Source organism: Haliotis cracherodii, unplaced genomic scaffold, assembly GCF_022045235.1.
Source record: "Haliotis cracherodii isolate W230 unplaced genomic scaffold, xgHalCrac1.p SCAF_23, whole genome shotgun sequence".
Lineage (NCBI taxonomy): Eukaryota > Metazoa > Mollusca > Gastropoda > Lepetellida > Haliotidae > Haliotis > Haliotis cracherodii.
In genome coordinates this window covers 12,097,311-12,114,390 of record NW_027266279.1, presented here as the reverse complement: position 1 = coordinate 12,114,390, position 17,080 = coordinate 12,097,311, and the positions used below count along the sequence as shown (strand labels likewise).

The 17,080-nt window shown below is 41.8% G+C and overlaps 1 protein-coding gene across 1 annotated transcript; it reads right to left on the bottom strand.

Annotated features, from left to right (window-relative positions):
- Positions 1-5,149: 5,149 nt before the first annotated feature.
- LOC139471793 (uncharacterized transporter slc-17.2-like) lies at positions 5,150-17,054 on the bottom strand. The gene is made up of 11 exons (XM_071254285.1): positions 16,997-17,054; positions 15,967-16,115; positions 14,372-14,605; positions 13,899-13,986; positions 12,821-12,916; positions 12,143-12,267; positions 11,225-11,374; positions 10,634-10,766; positions 7,623-7,773; positions 5,939-6,029; positions 5,150-5,393 (listed from the first exon to the last, which is right to left on the bottom strand). The coding sequence occupies exons 1-11, from the start codon at positions 17,052-17,054 to the stop codon at positions 5,163-5,165; spliced, it is 1,506 nt and encodes a 501-aa protein (XP_071110386.1). The 3' UTR covers positions 5,150-5,162.
- Between the last annotated feature and the right edge of the window lie 26 nt (positions 17,055-17,080).

The window sequence follows — 17,080 nt, the reverse complement described above, 5'->3', positions numbered from 1 at the left end:
GTAGTTGTGGTGGTGGTGGTGGTGGTAGAAGGAGTGGTGGTGGTGGTGGTAGGAGCGGTAGTTGTGGTTGTGGTGGTAGGAGGAGTGGTGGTGGTAGGAGGATTTGTGGTGGTGGTGGTAGGAGTGGTAGTTGTGGTTGTGGTGGTAGGAGGAGTGGTGGTGGTAGGAGGATTTGTGGTGGTGGTGGTAGGAGTGGTAGTTGTGGTGTCGGTGGTGGTGGTCGTGGTAGGAGGAGTGGTAGTTGTGGTGGTGGTGGTGGTGGTAGGAGTGGTAGTTGTGGTGGTGGTGGTAGGAGGAGAGGTGGTGGTAGAAGGATTTGTGGTGGTGGTGGTTGAGGTAGGAGTGGTAGTTGTGGAGTCGGTGGTGGTGGTCGTGGTAGGAGGATTTGTGGTGGTGGTGGTAGGAGTGGTAGTTGTGGTGGTGGTGGTGGTGGTAGTGGTGGTGGTAGGAGGATTTGTGGTGGTGGTGGTGGTAGGAGTGGTAGTTGTGGTGGTGGTGGTAGGAGGAGTGGTAGTTGTGGTGGTGGTGGTAGGAGGAGTGGTGGTGGTAGGAGTGGTATTTGTGGTGTCGGTGGTGGTGGTGGTAGGAGTGGTAGTTGTGGTGGTGGTGGTGGTGGTAGTGGTGGTGGTAGGAGGATTTGTGGTGGTGGTGGTAGGAGGAGTGGTAGTTGTGGTGGTGGTGGTAGGAGGAGTGGTAGATGTGGTGGTGGTGGTAAAAGGAGTGGTGATGGTTGTGGTGGTGGTGGTAGGAGGATTTGTGGTGGTGGTAGGAGTGGTGGTGGCGTCGGTGGTGGTGGTCGTGGTAGGAGGAGTGGTAGTTGTGGTGTCGGTGGTGGTGGTGGTGGTAGGAGGAGTGGTGGTGGTGGTGGTGGTAGGAGTGGTAGTTGTGGTGGTGATGGTAGGAGGAGTGGTGGTGGTAGGAGGATTTGTGGTGGTGGTGGTAGGAGTGGTAGTTGTGGTGTCGGTAGTGGTGGTCGTGGTAGGAGGAGTGGTAGTTGTGGTGGTGGTGGTGGTGGTGGTGGTGGTGGTAGGAGTGGTAGTTGTGGTGGTGGTGGTGGTGGTAGGAGTGGTAGTTGTGGTGGTGGTGGTAGGAGGAGTGGTGGTGGTAGAAGGATTTGTGGTGGTGGTGGTTGTGGTTGGAGTGGTAGTTGTGGAGTCGGTGGTGGTGGTCGTGGTAGGAGGAGTGGTAGTTGTGGTGGTGGTGGTAGGAGAGGTAGTTGTGGTGGTGGTTGTGGTGGTGGTGGTGGTAGGAGGATTTGTGGTGGTGGTAGGAGTGGTATTTGTGGTGTCGGTGGTGGTGGTCGTGGTAAGAGGAGTGGTAGTTGTGGTGGTGGTGGTGATCGTGGTAGGAGGAGTGGTAGTTGTGGTGTCGGTGGTGGTGGTGGTGGTAGGAGGAGTGGTAGTTGTGGTGGTGGTGGTGGTGGTAGGAGTTGTGGTGGTGGTGGTTGGAGAAGTGGTGGTGGTAGGAGGATTTGTGGTGGTGGTAGGAGTGGTAGTTGTGGTGTCGGTGGTGGTGGTGGTGGTGGTGGTAGGAGGAGTGGTAGTTGTGGTGGTGGTGGTGGTGGTGGTGGTGGTTGGAGGAGTGGTGGTTGTGGTGGTAGTGGTAATGATAGTAGTTGCCTTTAACCCATAACAGAAAAGTAGTGGTGGTGGTAGTAGTAGTGGTAGTAGTAGTAGTAGTAGTCGTAGTAGGTGTAGTAGTAGTAGTGGTAGTAGTGGTAGTAGGAGTAGTGGTAGTAGTAGTAGTAGGAGTAGGAGTAGTAGTAGTAGTGGTAGTAGTGGTAGTAGTGGTGGTAGTGGTGGTAGTAATAGGAGTAGTAGTAGTAGTGGTAGTAGTAGTAGTGATAGTAGTAGTGGTAGTAGTAGTAGTAGTGGTAGTAGTAGTAGTGGTAGTAGTAGTAGTGGTAGTACTAGTAATGGTAGTAGTAGTAGTTGTTGTTGTTGTAGCTGTAGTAGTTGTAGTAGTAGTTGTTGTCACCCGTCGTCGGCTGGCTACAGTGTCAGTACACCATTCTAGATTATGAATATGTCTTCGGGTAGTAACACATTACAGCTTACAATACCGCAGCTATGTCGAATTTATTTCACAATATCACAGCCGTACCTCATCCATAAAACAGGTGTATTGTAGTTGTCACAGCTATATCACTATTGGGGTTATACACATGTCGGAATGTTTTCTCAATGTTTTATCTCTCGCTATTTCCCCTGCGTTTCAGCCATACCTAAATATTTCACAATGAAAAAGACCAGTCCCGTATGACCTTGTTGGGAATATCGTGACTGCATTGTAATCGCGATAACGCAATGTACACGAAGTTATCTGATTGGGGATTTAGAAGTGTTTCAAAACTGCAGTGAGGTTAGTAGTCTGTCAGACAGACCCTGATACAAATATATCAAATACAGCCCATGCAAGTCTATATTGTTTGGCAAGTCTAGCTTTCAGCAGCTGAAAATGAAGAGAGCCTCTGGGCTCCTTTTGATTATTTTTTTATAAAGATAATTTAACAACTATTTTTTTCTGTAACAGCATCCGGTCCATGTTTTATCTCCGTGGTATGAACCCGCGAAGATCCGGGGTAGAATAGGTCTTCAGCAACCCATGATTGCCATAAAAGGCGACTATGCTTGTCGTCAGAGGCGACTAATGGGATCGGGTGGTCAGGCTCGCTGTCTTGGTTGGTGCATGTCATCGATCCCAACTGTGTGGATCGATGCTCATGATATTAATCACTGGAATGTCTGGTCCAGACTCGATTATTTACAGACCGCCGTCATATGACTGGAATATTGCTGAGTGCGGCGTTAAACAACAAACCAACCAACCAACCCGTATGACACGGCCGGAGATCGAACCACCGACCTTCCGCTCTCAGGCAGACTCTCTATCCACAAGAGCACGGAGGCGGTCCAATAGTGCAATGAAGACCTGGAGGTATCAATCAAGATGTCATAAATAGATACAACGTCGGTTTTTATTTCAACACTGGCATGGAAATGCTCTTTAGGACAGCCATACATGGCAGTACTAATTCAAGTACGTTTCTTCACATGCAAAGTATAATGTTTAAAAACAATATCAAAGGAGGCGATATATCGGACGTGCTTTTACGGTCGTTCATCTTGCAGTTTTACGGGGCACGGTCCAAAGGCCAAAAACCAACAGGTGTGATTGGGGTCCCAAGAAAACTGGCATGGTATTTGTCGTGAGGGGAAAGGCAATGTTCACACAACAGCAGAACTTTAAGGGTCTCTCTCACAAGAGAGTACACTCAATAATAATAACACTTTGAGCTCAATAATAATAACACTTTGAGGAGGAGTTAATGACCATCTCGTGGAAGGTCAGGCACATATGTACTTAGGGATGCAGATGCGGGACAATCTCAAGAATGCCCATATCAAGGAAAAACTTCGGGCACAGTAAAAATGTAGACTGGAGTTCAGAGCTGAACGCTCCCAATAAAGTTAAAGCCACAAATACTTAATATGCTGTACCCATCCTTTCATATCCTTTTGGTGTTGTTGATTGGACGAAACAAGAAATTCAGGGTATTGACACCCTCACACGATTTATCATGTCAGACAAAAGGTCCCACCATCCTCGCTCTTCACTTATATTTACTAATCATTTTGGGAGGGCGTGGTTTGATTAACGTTGGGGCTCTTCAAGATAGAATTGTTTTGTCCACTTTTGTACACATTTATTTGTCTGATGATCCTCTTGTGAAGCACGTCAAGACTCATGATGAAAACAAGGCATTCCACAGTTTTCTGAAAAGAGCCAAGGATGTGGGACATAATCTCAATGTCGGTGTTGATTTTGTTGATGGTTATGTACTGCTGGACGGAACAGAAATGAGTGACATATCAAGTCGACCCACACTCAGTTTTAAAGGAGAGGCTATGATAATTAATGGGTATGTTAATGGTTTGTTATTTAACCCCATAGTCAACAGTATCTCTGCTATGAAAGTGGTCGTATTGATGATCATCAGTTTTCATCGACGCAACAATATATAGATCCAACGAGGTAAGGGTATTGTACTTTGTTTGGGATGTTGTCCATTTGGGCGCTACAAATTGCGGCCCCTTCGGAATTCTTCGTCAGCATAGGTCCCCAGGAACCAAAGTATGCTTGTCGACGGCGTAAGACGTTGCTGCTTATTACTGGTTTGTCCAAACTTCATTATTTACAACGTTATGTGGCTGTAGATATTGTTTTAAGTTTAATTGTAGTAATCTTTAGTGGCAGCAACTGACAGAATCGATTGTAACATATCGAGTGCTGAAGTGACCAGATTGTAACTGGATATGGGATTTGGGATCTCCTTTGGTTGTTGACAAACACCGGACTGCTTGACCGTTCGACAGGTTTCGCGATGTGATAGTTTATAGAAGGCTGATTGTCACTATATAAGAGACCTATACCGGGATATACCGGATATCTTCGTCCCTGAAGGCACCGAATTCCTGCCAACTTCCAACACTTCTGGGGGTCACGGGTGGCCCAGTCGTCTAAGGCGCCGCAATTCGCTGTGCAGAGTTGCGTCCCTTGGGCACACCAGAAACCTATGATTGTGAGTTCGAATCCCGGTTCGCCTCGATTATGTTTCTAGGTTTGTCAGCACCATACCCGTGCTCGTGGGTTTCACCGAAGTGGTAAACGTCTGAGACCTGCATCACTTCGGGCTTTCCTCCCACATTAAGCTGACACGCCGCGATATAACTGGAATACTGTTAAAAGCGGCGTTAAACCCAACTCACTCACTCACTCCAACACTTCTCCGGATTAAAGAACAGAGCAAGAAACACATTCTGGATATTTGACATTCCGGAAGCCACCGACATATATAGTTAGACATGTTACGTATTGCTGCTGCCTTTTGTGATTGTTAAACTAAAACTGTGTGTTTCAATACAATTTATTAACTATTTATTGACCGATTTGGGGGTTAACCTTTGCAAATCTCCAATGTAATGTCGGTATGGCGATTTGGTCGCTTTTACCATTCACAGTTTTCAACTGTCATGTATTTCATGAATCACAGTTATTATGTGTGTAGTACCATTCCCTGTAAAATTTTCTGTATCAACGAATCCATGATACGACTCAATGGGGTTCACAATGTATGTTGTATTCTGTTAGGCTGAAAACTGTTATAGATGAGTTGACATTTCCGTAATTTCGTTCTTGTCAAAAGTTTCCTTGGTATCCAAAGCCCTGTCTGACACGTCGGGGATCTCCTGCCCTTCCCCCACGTCTACCTCCACCTGGACCACGGCCCAGGGCTGCAGCTCCCCCCGGGCCTGGGTGCCGAACACCAAAGTTCCCAGGACACAGAATCCTGCACACACGTAGAACACGTTCCGCCATTCTTCCTGGGTTTTCTATGGGTAGAGACAGGATGTGTGTGAGTGATGATAGTATAACGCAGCGGTATGCAATATTTCAGCAGTGGAGGGAACCAGAATGGTAACTGAGTGAACAGTCAGGGGCAGACCATTTCATAACGCCGTGTAACAGTATTCAGTCATATTGAGCTATGTCAGCTTAATGTAAGAGGTAAGCCAAACAGCACGACGCAAACATGGGTAGATCATTAGGATGTTGTCATAAGTATCTGAAGTGTGGCGTTTAACACAAAAAGAAAATCCAAATAAGTATGAATGCGGGAACCGACTACAAGCAGGTTCATTGAGTCACCACCTTTCGTTACAATTTACATCACATCATAAGAAACAATCCCGTATGAGAAATGATGAAGTCACCGTTGGAATTCCGCGTTAGAATTGGTCTTATGTCGTACGAAGCGACTTAATGGATCGAATGATAAGGTTCGTTGCCTTGGTTATAGACAGTGGCTGTTAAACTATGAGAGCCGAGTACAACAAAACAAACAAAGAACTTAACCGATAACGACTCTTCTACTTACGTTTGGGGTGAGGGCACCGGCTAGGAGAGGTGACACCATCCCCGGGACCGTTGCAGCAGCGTTACAAATACCGAACAGTGTACCAGCGTATCTGCAACATGAATGTCGACATTGAGACACAGATACCCATAAACACAAACATGAACCATGTAAGGAAATGACGCTCTGGTATACGTGAAATATTGCTCAGAGAGGTGTTAGATAATAAATATACCAAAACAAAATTATAAAATAACGTCAGATATTTCCATTTTATTTAATGGTAAAAGAAGAAAAAGGACTTACCAATGACAACTGAAAATTATATTATTTCATTCAATGAAAAATATATTTAATTATGAATATATCACGGAATTCCACAGCTGTCCATGGAGGGATTAGTAACATGGTTACGCCCATTTGAGCCATATTCCGTTACTATGCCGACAGGGTACACCAACAATTGGTTTGACACACTGTGTCTATGTTGGTAATTGAACTCGGATGTCCGACACTTATCGCGATCACTTTAACCACCAGGCTATGCTGTATATCAGTACAATATATATGAGTATACTGTATAACAGCACTTTGTATATCCGCACACTGTATATCAATATACTGTTTTTCAGTACATTATATATCTGCACACTGTACATCTGTACACTGCATATCCTCACACTGTATGTCAGTACCCCATATATCAATACATTGTATATCAGTACACTTTATGTCAGAACACTGTATATCAGCATAATCCATATCTGCACACTGTATATCCGCAAACTCTATATCAGTATATTACATATATGCACATTGTATATACGTATATTGTTTATAAGTATACTGCAAATCAGCACACTGTATATCAGAATACTGCATATCCGCATACTGTTTATCAATGTACTGTATAGCCACACAATGCATGTATATCACTATACTGTATATCCACACACTGTATATCAGTATATTGCATATCAGCACACTTAATATCAAATACTGCATATCAGCACACTGTATATCAGAATACTGCATATCCGCATACTGTTCATCACTATACTGTATATCCACACACTGTATATCAGTATATTGCATATCAGCACACTTTATATCAAAATACTGCATATCTGCTCACTGTATATCAGAATACTGCATATCCGCATATTGTTTATCAATGTACTGTATATCCACACAATGTATATCACTATACTGTATATCCACACATTGTATATCAGTATATTGCATATCAGCACACTATATAGCAAAATACTGCATATCTGCTCACTTTATATCAGTATACTGAATATCCGCATAATGTTGGCCGTCATAAAGCTGGAATATTGCTGAGTGCGGCGTTAAACAAAAAAAAAGAAAGAAAAAAAGTATATAAGTATACTGAATGTGCGCTACTTAATATCATTCTTCTGATAATCCGCAAACTGTATGTCAGTATATCTGCACACTGTATATCCGCACACTGTATATTCACACATATCAGTGACATATCTACATCAGCATTCAGTGACACCACCGCAGAAAAACAAGGCCAACTAAAGAGATGAAATAACGTCATCTCATGATCTATACGCTTAAGGATGATAACATCTTTTGTATGACCATCCGACACATTTTTGAAAACAAGATGGAACAACACATTAAAAACTGAATTTTCCCATCTTGAATTGAAAAGAGGAAGAAACCCTACCTTGGTGCGAAGTCGACAGTGTTGACAAAGAAACCAGCAGATGCCATCCCAACAAACCACATGGCTATCGTCAACAAAACTACAGCGACATAGCGGTTCTCCACGTTCACAAACCCTGTCCCGACCAGACACCCACCTGCCCCCACGAAGGCTGAAATAAAACCTAATTTGTGATATAAAATGACAGATTTGGTAGAAAAACACGTGGCGTGTAGCCCGAGTAGTCCGGAAAGCCACTACTTGATCTATAACTGGTAAAAAGATATTCCTATTTTCGATGGACATTACCCCATTTCAATGATTTCACTACCCGGAAATTTGATACCCTTACGAAATCACCCGGAGCGCTACCATCCGGATGTACGGGGTGCGGCTGTACATAACTGGCTAAAAGATATTTAGAAATGATGTCCAAACACAGGTGAGGCTGGATGTATATGGTAGAGATACTCTTATCATCACATCTCCATCTCCCTTTCCCTACATTGCATTTTGCCAACATTACACTTTGACTTTCGATCGTTTGCCAACATTTCACTTTGACTTTCGATCGTTTGCCAACATTACACTTTGACTTTCGATCGTTTGCCAACATTACACTTTGACTTTCGATCGTTTGCCAACATTACACTTTGACTTTCGATCGTTTGCCAACATTACACTTTGACTTTCGATCGTTTGCCAACATTACACTTTGACTTTCGATCGTTTGCCAACATTACACTTTGACTTTCGATCGTTTGCCAACATTACACTTTGACTTTCAATCGTTTGCCAACATTACACTTTGACTTTCGATCGTTTGCCAACATTACACTTTGACTTTCGATCGTTTGCCAACATTACACTTTGACTTTCGATCGTTTGCCAACATTACACTTTGACTTTCGATCGTTTGCCAACATTACACTTTGACTTTCGATCGTTTGCCAACATTACACTTTGACTTTCGATCGTTTGCCAACATTACACTTTGACTTTCGATCGTTTGCCAACATTACACTTTGACTTTCGATCGTTTGCCAACATTACACTTTGACTTTCGATCGTTTGCTAACATTACACTTTGACTTTCGATCGTTTGCCAACATTACACTTTGACTTTCGATCGTTTGCCAACATTACACTTTGACTTTCGATCGTTTGCCAACATTACACTTTGACTTTCGATCGTTTGCCAACATTACACTTTGACTTTCGATCGTTTGCCAACATTACACTTTGACTTTCGATCGTTTGCCAACATTACACTTTGACTTTCGATCGTTTGCCAACATTACACTTTGACTTTCGATCGTTTGCCAACATTACACTTTGACTTTCGATCGTTTGCCAACATTACACTTTGACTTTCGATCGTTTGCCAACATTACACTTTGACTTTCGATCGTTTGCTAACATTACACTTTGACTTTCGATCGTTTGCTAACATTTCACTTTGACTTTCGATCGTTTGCTAACATTACACTTTGACTTTCGATCGTTTGCTAACATTTCACTTTGCCTTCCGACAATTTTGAAATCATTTCACTTTGCCTTCCTCTCATTTTCCCTACATTTCTCTTTCCCCTTTTGATCATTTTGCCTTCATTTTACTTTTTGCATACATCTCATTTTGACTCGATTTCACTTTGCCTTCCAATCATTTTTCAAACATTCATTTTTCTTCTGATCATTTTGCCTACATCTCATTTTGACTCGATTTTACTTTGTCTTCCCATCATTTTGCCTACATCTCATTTTGGCTCGATTTAACTTTGCCTTCCAATCATTTTCTATTTCATTTTACTTCCCATCATTTTGTCTACATTTCAATTTGACTTCCGATCATTCTGCCAACATTATATTTGTCTTCCTCTCATTTTGGCAAGATTTCACTTTGTCTTCCTATAATTTTGCCAACATTTCACTTGCCTTCCAACCTACAAAATCTACAAAATCCCACCACTACACCTACACCCTGCATCCCTCTCTCGCAGCACCCAAGAATATTAAATGGTCAGTCAGTAAATGACAGTAGGTTCTCTCCCTTTGCCCTCATCTCTGCTTGCCTGCAAGCAAATCCGATCATGCCAAACATAAGACCGTAAGCAAAATAACACAATTATTGGAAGACATCCCATAGAAATACTTCCTAAGATTGCATTTACTGTTTAATGGCAGTACAATTTACCGTCCTGATTAACATGATTTTATATAAACAAATGGCTTTATAATGGTGAATAATATTATTTTAATACGTCATTGATGAAACTAAATGCAGAGGGAAAGAGTGAGTGAGTGAGTATGGTTTTACGCCGCTTTTAGCAGTATTCCAGCAATACCACGGCGGGGGACACCAGAAATGGGCTTCACACAATGTACCCATGTCGGGAATCGAACCCGGGTCTTCGGCGTAACGAGCGAACGCTTTAACCACTAGACTACCCGATCGCCTCGCAGTGGGAAAGAACCGCAAACATGTCCCGATAATGTTAAAATAAATTACAAAATAGAATTTTATAAAATGAATTAATACGACTTGACTCAACCACCTGCAATATTAAAGAATAACGTCTGGCGATTGATTATGCTGACATTTACAATGTGTGTATCTACTGTTACTGACAGACACAATGTGTGTATCTACTGTTACTGACATATACAATGTGTGTATCTTCTGTTACTGACAGAAACAATGTGTGTATCTTCTGTTACTGACAGAAACAATGTGTGTATCTTCTGTTACTGACATATACAATGTGTGTATCTTCTGTTACTGACATATACAATGTGTGTATCTACTGTTACTGACATATACAATGTGTGTATCTACAGTTACTGACATATACAATGTGTGTATCTACTGTTACTGACACATACAATGTGTGTATCTACTGTTACTGACATATACAATGTGTGTATCTACTGTTACTGACATATACAATGTGTGTATCTACTGTTACTGACATATGCAATGTGTGTATCTACTGTTACTGACATATACAATGTGTGTATCTACTGTTACTGACCTATAGACTGGAAGATCCTCCGGGTGGCCGTCGTGCTGAGGCATTGTCTTGACCGGATGTAGTCGGCCACTTGACCTGTCACTATTCCGGACACGGCCTGGCTCATGTAGGGAATTGATGACAGCAAGCCGTTCTTGTGAAGAAAATAAATCGATTTACATTAAACATTTCCATGATGGACACTATACACACAACTAGCAATGCTGATTTTATGATAGAAAATCAAACGATTTACATTAAACATTTCCATGATGGACACAATACACACAACTAAAATGCTGATTTTATTATAGAAAATCAAAAGATTTACGTTCACAATTAGTAATCTTTTGTTATATCCTTTTCATGAGAACAATAAAGATTGAGTTAAAGAAATGTGTAAATTGTGTATCAGAGTTAAGAAAAATGCGTTGTCCATGATGAAGACAAAACACACACCAAGCAACGTTGAACATATGAAATATTTCAGAACAAAACATAAGGTTTTCTTCATGTTCGACGCAAGCTATAAGAATCATTTTTTTAATTATTATTGGTTTCTATTCCACCGGTATCGAAATACCCATTCGTCGAATGTATTTCCATACGCACCTCGGCTATGTCGAAATCCAGCACTTCTTTAAGGAATGTTGGTGTGATGGTCAGTAGTGTGTATATTATCCAGTTAGAACACACGTGTGCAGTTAGACACGCCCACAGCGCCGGTGACTTCAGCAGGGCGGCCCATGGGGTCGAGAACGTCTAGATAACAACGTTAACACCTCATTTGTGAAGTTATTGAGACATCACTGGCATCTGTTAATTCCGCAAGTGTTCTTCCCGAAGGGGCGGATTAATCAATTAATTAATACTTCCAAAATCAGCAGGTCCGAGTGATTTCTCCGACTAAATAACAATATAATAATATAATTTGGCATTCTTACCTATAGCAATGATCGCCCAAAAGAGACACATCGCAACACCGATTTTGCTTTCAGGGAGCGTTGCCTTAGCCACGTCGTAGTTACGCGACGTTGCAAATATGTCGTAATGTTTCGATGTTTATGGAGACACACACACAAACACACACAGATTGTAAACCGACCTACTATCGTAAGTATTGTTTGCACAACACTGAAGAATAAACTTTATCGTTTAATTTATCAATCGTAGTAGTGTATTTATTTATTGATTAAATGATTTTCAAACAGCATGCCATCTAGCTAAACATAATCGACAAGGTGTTCATTTCATTTGACGTCGTCAAAGTCAAAGGTGCGAACCTTCAAGTAACATTTTGTATTGAATGAATATTTACATGCAGCTATCATATGTTATCGACTCGCAGTTAGGCATACGTCATTATCGGTTAATATTATGTCCAGTCCTTGAATATTGCTAAAACCGGGGTCAAACCATATTCATTGAGTGATAAGAAACGTTTCGACCATGTCGTTACTGAATCGACCCTCACTGGTCTTTAAAAGAATACATAACACATTTAAATCATGTAGATACAATGGACGATACCTGTTGTTGTTTCCCTATACTGGTGATGATATAGATCCTCTCTCTTTCCTTGATACGAGGATGCTGAGCCGGTGTGCTGGCGACCGTTATATACCACAGCCCGCACCATAACACCGATACACCACCTGTAAGTAGGTGACAAACAATGTTGTTCCAAAGTGGGTGATATCAACTAGTTCTTGGGAGAAATGATAGCATTTATTGATTTCAAAGATTTAACAATTTCCTTGTTTCTTCTTGGCAAATGTTATTTCCCACAAACACATGATGTGTCCAAAGCAATATACGTTATCAGGCATTATAAGTATTATAAGGGGTGCATCTATGATGGCCGGACACCTTTCTGTGTGAGTGAGTGAGTTTGGTTTAACCTTGCTTTGAACCTGTTTCCAGTAATATGACAGTGCATTAGCTCACTGTCAGAGTAAAGCCATATTGTGTGTTATGTACCTAAGTTAATACTGTCATTATTTATTTATTGGGGGTTTATCTACGGTACTAAGTATGGTTTTGGATATAATGGATTTCGGTTGATGACAAAGACGGGAAAAGGAATATTCGGTTGTAACAATTTGCTTGAAAGAATACTCGGTTATAACAAATAACATGTGAGGAATAGTCGATTGAAGTGTAAATGAATCTATTCACGTTAGAATCGGATTGTGTATATCTTATTACCTGTAACATAGAACATGGAACCCCATCCATTATCGAAGCCATATATGCACATGAACCCCGATAAAGCGAACGTTGCTGTGCTTCCAAACTGAGTTCCTGGAATGTAGAAAATTAATTACAAAGAAACATAACAAAAGGCTTACCCTTCTATCTGTAACAAATATTCAAGTCATTCTATAAACAAGCTAGATTTAAAGATTGGCTGGGTTTTTAAAATTTTATTTGAGCAACTAATTTTTAAAAAATCAAAAACTTTAGTCGGTCACAAGATTTAGAAATAATGACTTCAGAACATTTCTCCATGACTTTTTATGTACAGCGATGGATGTGAAACTGGCATACCAAGCCGGAGTTTTTTAACATCGATACCCAGCTCAGACACAGTATACTGACTCCGAGACGACCAGAACTTGGTTTACCCCATAACTCCCAAGCGTCGTGCAGGGAAACATCAAGAACCATAATGACGTCCTTTGTATGAGACGGCCGGGGATCGAACCGCGGACCTTCCGCATTCCAGGCAGACACTCTATCCAGTAGACCACATCAACATACGGCGACCAATTCGAGTGAGGGGAGTAGGGCTCAAGACGGCCGATTTGACCAGTCCCTCGTGGTTGAGAGAAATACCAATTATCGACCTCCAGAGTTCCAAACAGATGCCCGTTTTACAGCGGAACTGTTCAGCAACTTTGTGGAAACCAATTTGCATTGTTTGTTGTTATTTACAGCTCATGGTTTCGTTATTTATGTTGAAGTTTGGCTGCTCTGTGTACACAAACGTCTTGTCTTTAGGGGACATCAACATTAAGTGAAGGTCTGTTACCCATTGCTGGTGCCAGTTATTTGACCCGTTGTATTCATTTTGACTTTCTTATCGTAATCTTGAAACTGTGTGTTTAAATATTATTTATTTATTATTCCTTGATCGTTTGTGGTCATATACTGATTTCACATGTTTCAATTCTGCGCGTTCCCATTTCTAGGTTAACCTCTGCGTTCCAATTTGAAATCACCACGAAACACATGTCAGATTGGGCGATTTCCTCAGAAATATAAACTTTCAAATCTGATTTACCTGAGTAACAGACAGCAGTGAGTTTTGTCTTCTCTAGTTGTGGCGCCCATTGGCCCCACATGGATTGTAGAGATGGAAAAAATACTCCCTGGGGAGAGTATAGTAAAACATAATTTAAAACAGTAAAACAAAATAAACCAGAATTTAGCTCACAGTCATATATTGTCTCGTGGAGTAGAGCTGTAGAGCTTTCGGAATGTAAATACACCGTCTATGATTAAATGACGTTCTTTCATTGGACAAGAACCTTTTAATGTACTGGTTAAGAGTAACAGTATTGGAATTGTGTCGACTGTTTTGTTGTTGGTTCGTTTAAGCCTCCGTGATAACTGTAATAATTGTGTTAGATATCGCAATGCGCAATTCCATCAGTGAATTTGTCATCCTTAGTAATATTTGCATTAATGAGAAAGTAACATGCAAATAAAATAAGCTATGTGAGCGTAAATTTTCAACTTGACAGTCATCTCTACCTGGGACATGCCAAGAATCACGCGCAGCACATACACCAGGTAGATGGAAGTTCGGGCGCCGAGTGGTAGAAGCAGTGAGGCGATCGAGCCAATCAGCATCCCGACAAACATGACGTGCTTCCCGCCATATCTACTCGCCAGTATTCCCGCGGGAATCTGTATCAATATGCAGCCGTAGAAATACGCGCTGAGGAGTCCGGACTGCTCTCCTTTGGACCAGTAGAACTCGGCATTCTGGAAATATAACGTGTAGAGAACAAGGAATTATAGAATTAGGCTCGCGGATCCCATCTTTGGACCAATACCAAGTTCAGGTAGGTAGTAGGGGAGGTTACATTGTTTACATTTATAATTCACATATACAAGATTGACAGGGCAGGACACTTGGAAGCCATCGACCGATACCCAAGGCTGAAAGATATAAAGTAACACGTGATCTACATGACGTCACAGTGGAATTCGCACATGACACCAGATTTACAACTATCAGCACAGGACTTCTGTGTGGAAAAAAACCCAGTGTTGCTAAAAATAGGAAATTGATGTCAGCCATTTGGGGATTAAGCAGCACTTGGAATGGGCGCTCAATGTGTACCTTTATTCGTGACTTCCCGAGATAACCTTCAACGATAGACTCACGTCAAGCGCTTACATCAAATTAATTGGAAGATTTGTACACTTTGTTTTTCACTCATCGATATTAGTTAGGAGGCAAGTCGCCGCAATTTGCTGTTCAAAGTTGCGTCCCTTGGGCACGCCAGGATTCTATGGTCGTGGACTCGAATCCCGGTTTGCCCCGGTTTGTCAGCACCATGTCCATGCTCGTGGGTTTCACCGAAGTGGTTAATGTCTGAGACCTGCATCACTTTGGGCTATCCTCCTACATTAAGCCAATGTATAACTGCAATACTGTTCAAAGCGACCTCAGACCAAAGTCACTCACTTACCGATGGGCTTCCTTGAACTTGAACCGAGGCACGTTTCAGCAGGATACTATTAGTTGTGAATTCTTTAGTTGCCGTATCCGGTATCCGGTATATAAGGTTAGCAGAAAAAATATTGAGACAGGGGTGAGCAAAGTCCAATGTTTTTCTGCCAACCTAATGTGACACCGTATGACCCTCGCGAATTTATCATGCTGAAAGTTTACACCATTTGGTATCTTTATCGCACATGTCGAAACTTAAAACTCAAAACTTGACACTTACAACCTAAGACGTTATATAATCTTATTAAAGTCACGAACGTGATTCAAAAAACATGAACGTTAAACATCAAAACATCAAAATTAATGATATTAAAACACAAAACAGAGTCTCCAAGGACGAATTTCTCTAGAATTTTCATGTGTAATACGTGAGGTGGGTGTTGAAAAATCCAAGATGGCTGTTACTGACGGTATACGGTCTCATATTAGGTCAGTACGAACCATCTTGGATTTTTACTGACGGTATACTGGCTCATGTGGGGTCAGTAGTTCTGCTCTCTGGTTGGTCAATCTCACTTTGAAGCATAATAAGAAAAGATGCAAGGGCAGCCACACTTAACCATGATACGTAAAAGTGCGAAGGTGATGAGGTGGTTGGAAACTGTACCTCCGATGACGACGACGTGGAATTGATGTCGGTGTCGTTGACCATGCACACGATGGCGACGCTGAGGTTGGCACGGGCGGCGTACAGCATGATGCCCCCGAACCAGCCAACGAAGGCCAGCAGCCATCGTTGTGAACACAGGCACGATACTACAAAGGAATACAAGCGCGTATACAACTATTGGAAGAAAAGGGGTTGAATACGTTTTTGAAAAGAAGGGTACACTTAAAATATAAACATAAACCGTTTGCGTTTGTTGGCCATTTTATTGTTATTTAATGTCACCAAATGGTTCAGTGTCATAATTGTGGATCAGTGACTCTTCATATGTTTTTTCGCCGCTTTTAACAACATTCTAGCAATATCATGGCGGGGGACACCAGACATGAGCTTCATACATTGTACCCAAATGAAGAATCGAACCCGTTTCTTCGGTATGACGAGCGAATGTTTTAACCACGGGGCTACCTTGGGCATCGTTGGGGAACATTATCAGAGGGCACAACAACAGTGGCTGAGGATTGCAACTGATACAACCGAATGCACCTTGCAAACACGTTGCAAACATTTTTGGTGTCAGCCAAAGTGTGATCAGCAGGGCATTTAATCCAACTTCTAAATACCTATCAAAGAAGGTATGATTACATTGTAACTATACAATCCGTTCAACTCAAAATGTACCACAAGAACATGGGAGTTATGCTGGTCGTTCACAATATATCTTCGTAAGAAAACCACTGTTTACACACGGTAACAATACAGTTAGAAAATACAGTTAAATATATATCACTAGTCTGATATTCATGATCCAAAGATGTGAAAAGAGGGTACTTGCTATCACCCTGCTGGGAGTCAGAACAGTGTGTCCGAATGGGGTATCCATGTTTAACCGAACATACGTCCGGACCAGGACAAACATACACACGTGTTTCACCTCACCTCATCTGACGTTCAATGTACATTAAACATTTCATCTGAAACCAAGACGATATAATTGCGTTTGTCATAAAAATGAGCATGTTATACCTACATGAGAATGCTACAGGGGATTTCTCATCTCGCGATGCTGGCTTCTCCGAACTCGACATGTTGTATCTATTGACTTATCATGTAC

Coding starts and splice junctions, on each gene's coding strand:
- LOC139471793 (XM_071254285.1), bottom strand. CDS start 17,054: ATGTCGAGTTCGGAGAAGCCAGCATCGCGAGATGAGAAATCCCCTGTA. Junction 16,116..16,996: donor ATCCCCTGTAGCATTCTCAT/GTAGGTATAACA, acceptor ATTCCTTTGTAG/TATCGTGCCTGTGTTCACAA. Junction 13,987..14,371: donor TGATTCTTGGCATGTCCCAG/GTAGAGATGACT, acceptor TACTCTCCCCAG/GGAGTATTTTTTCCATCTCT.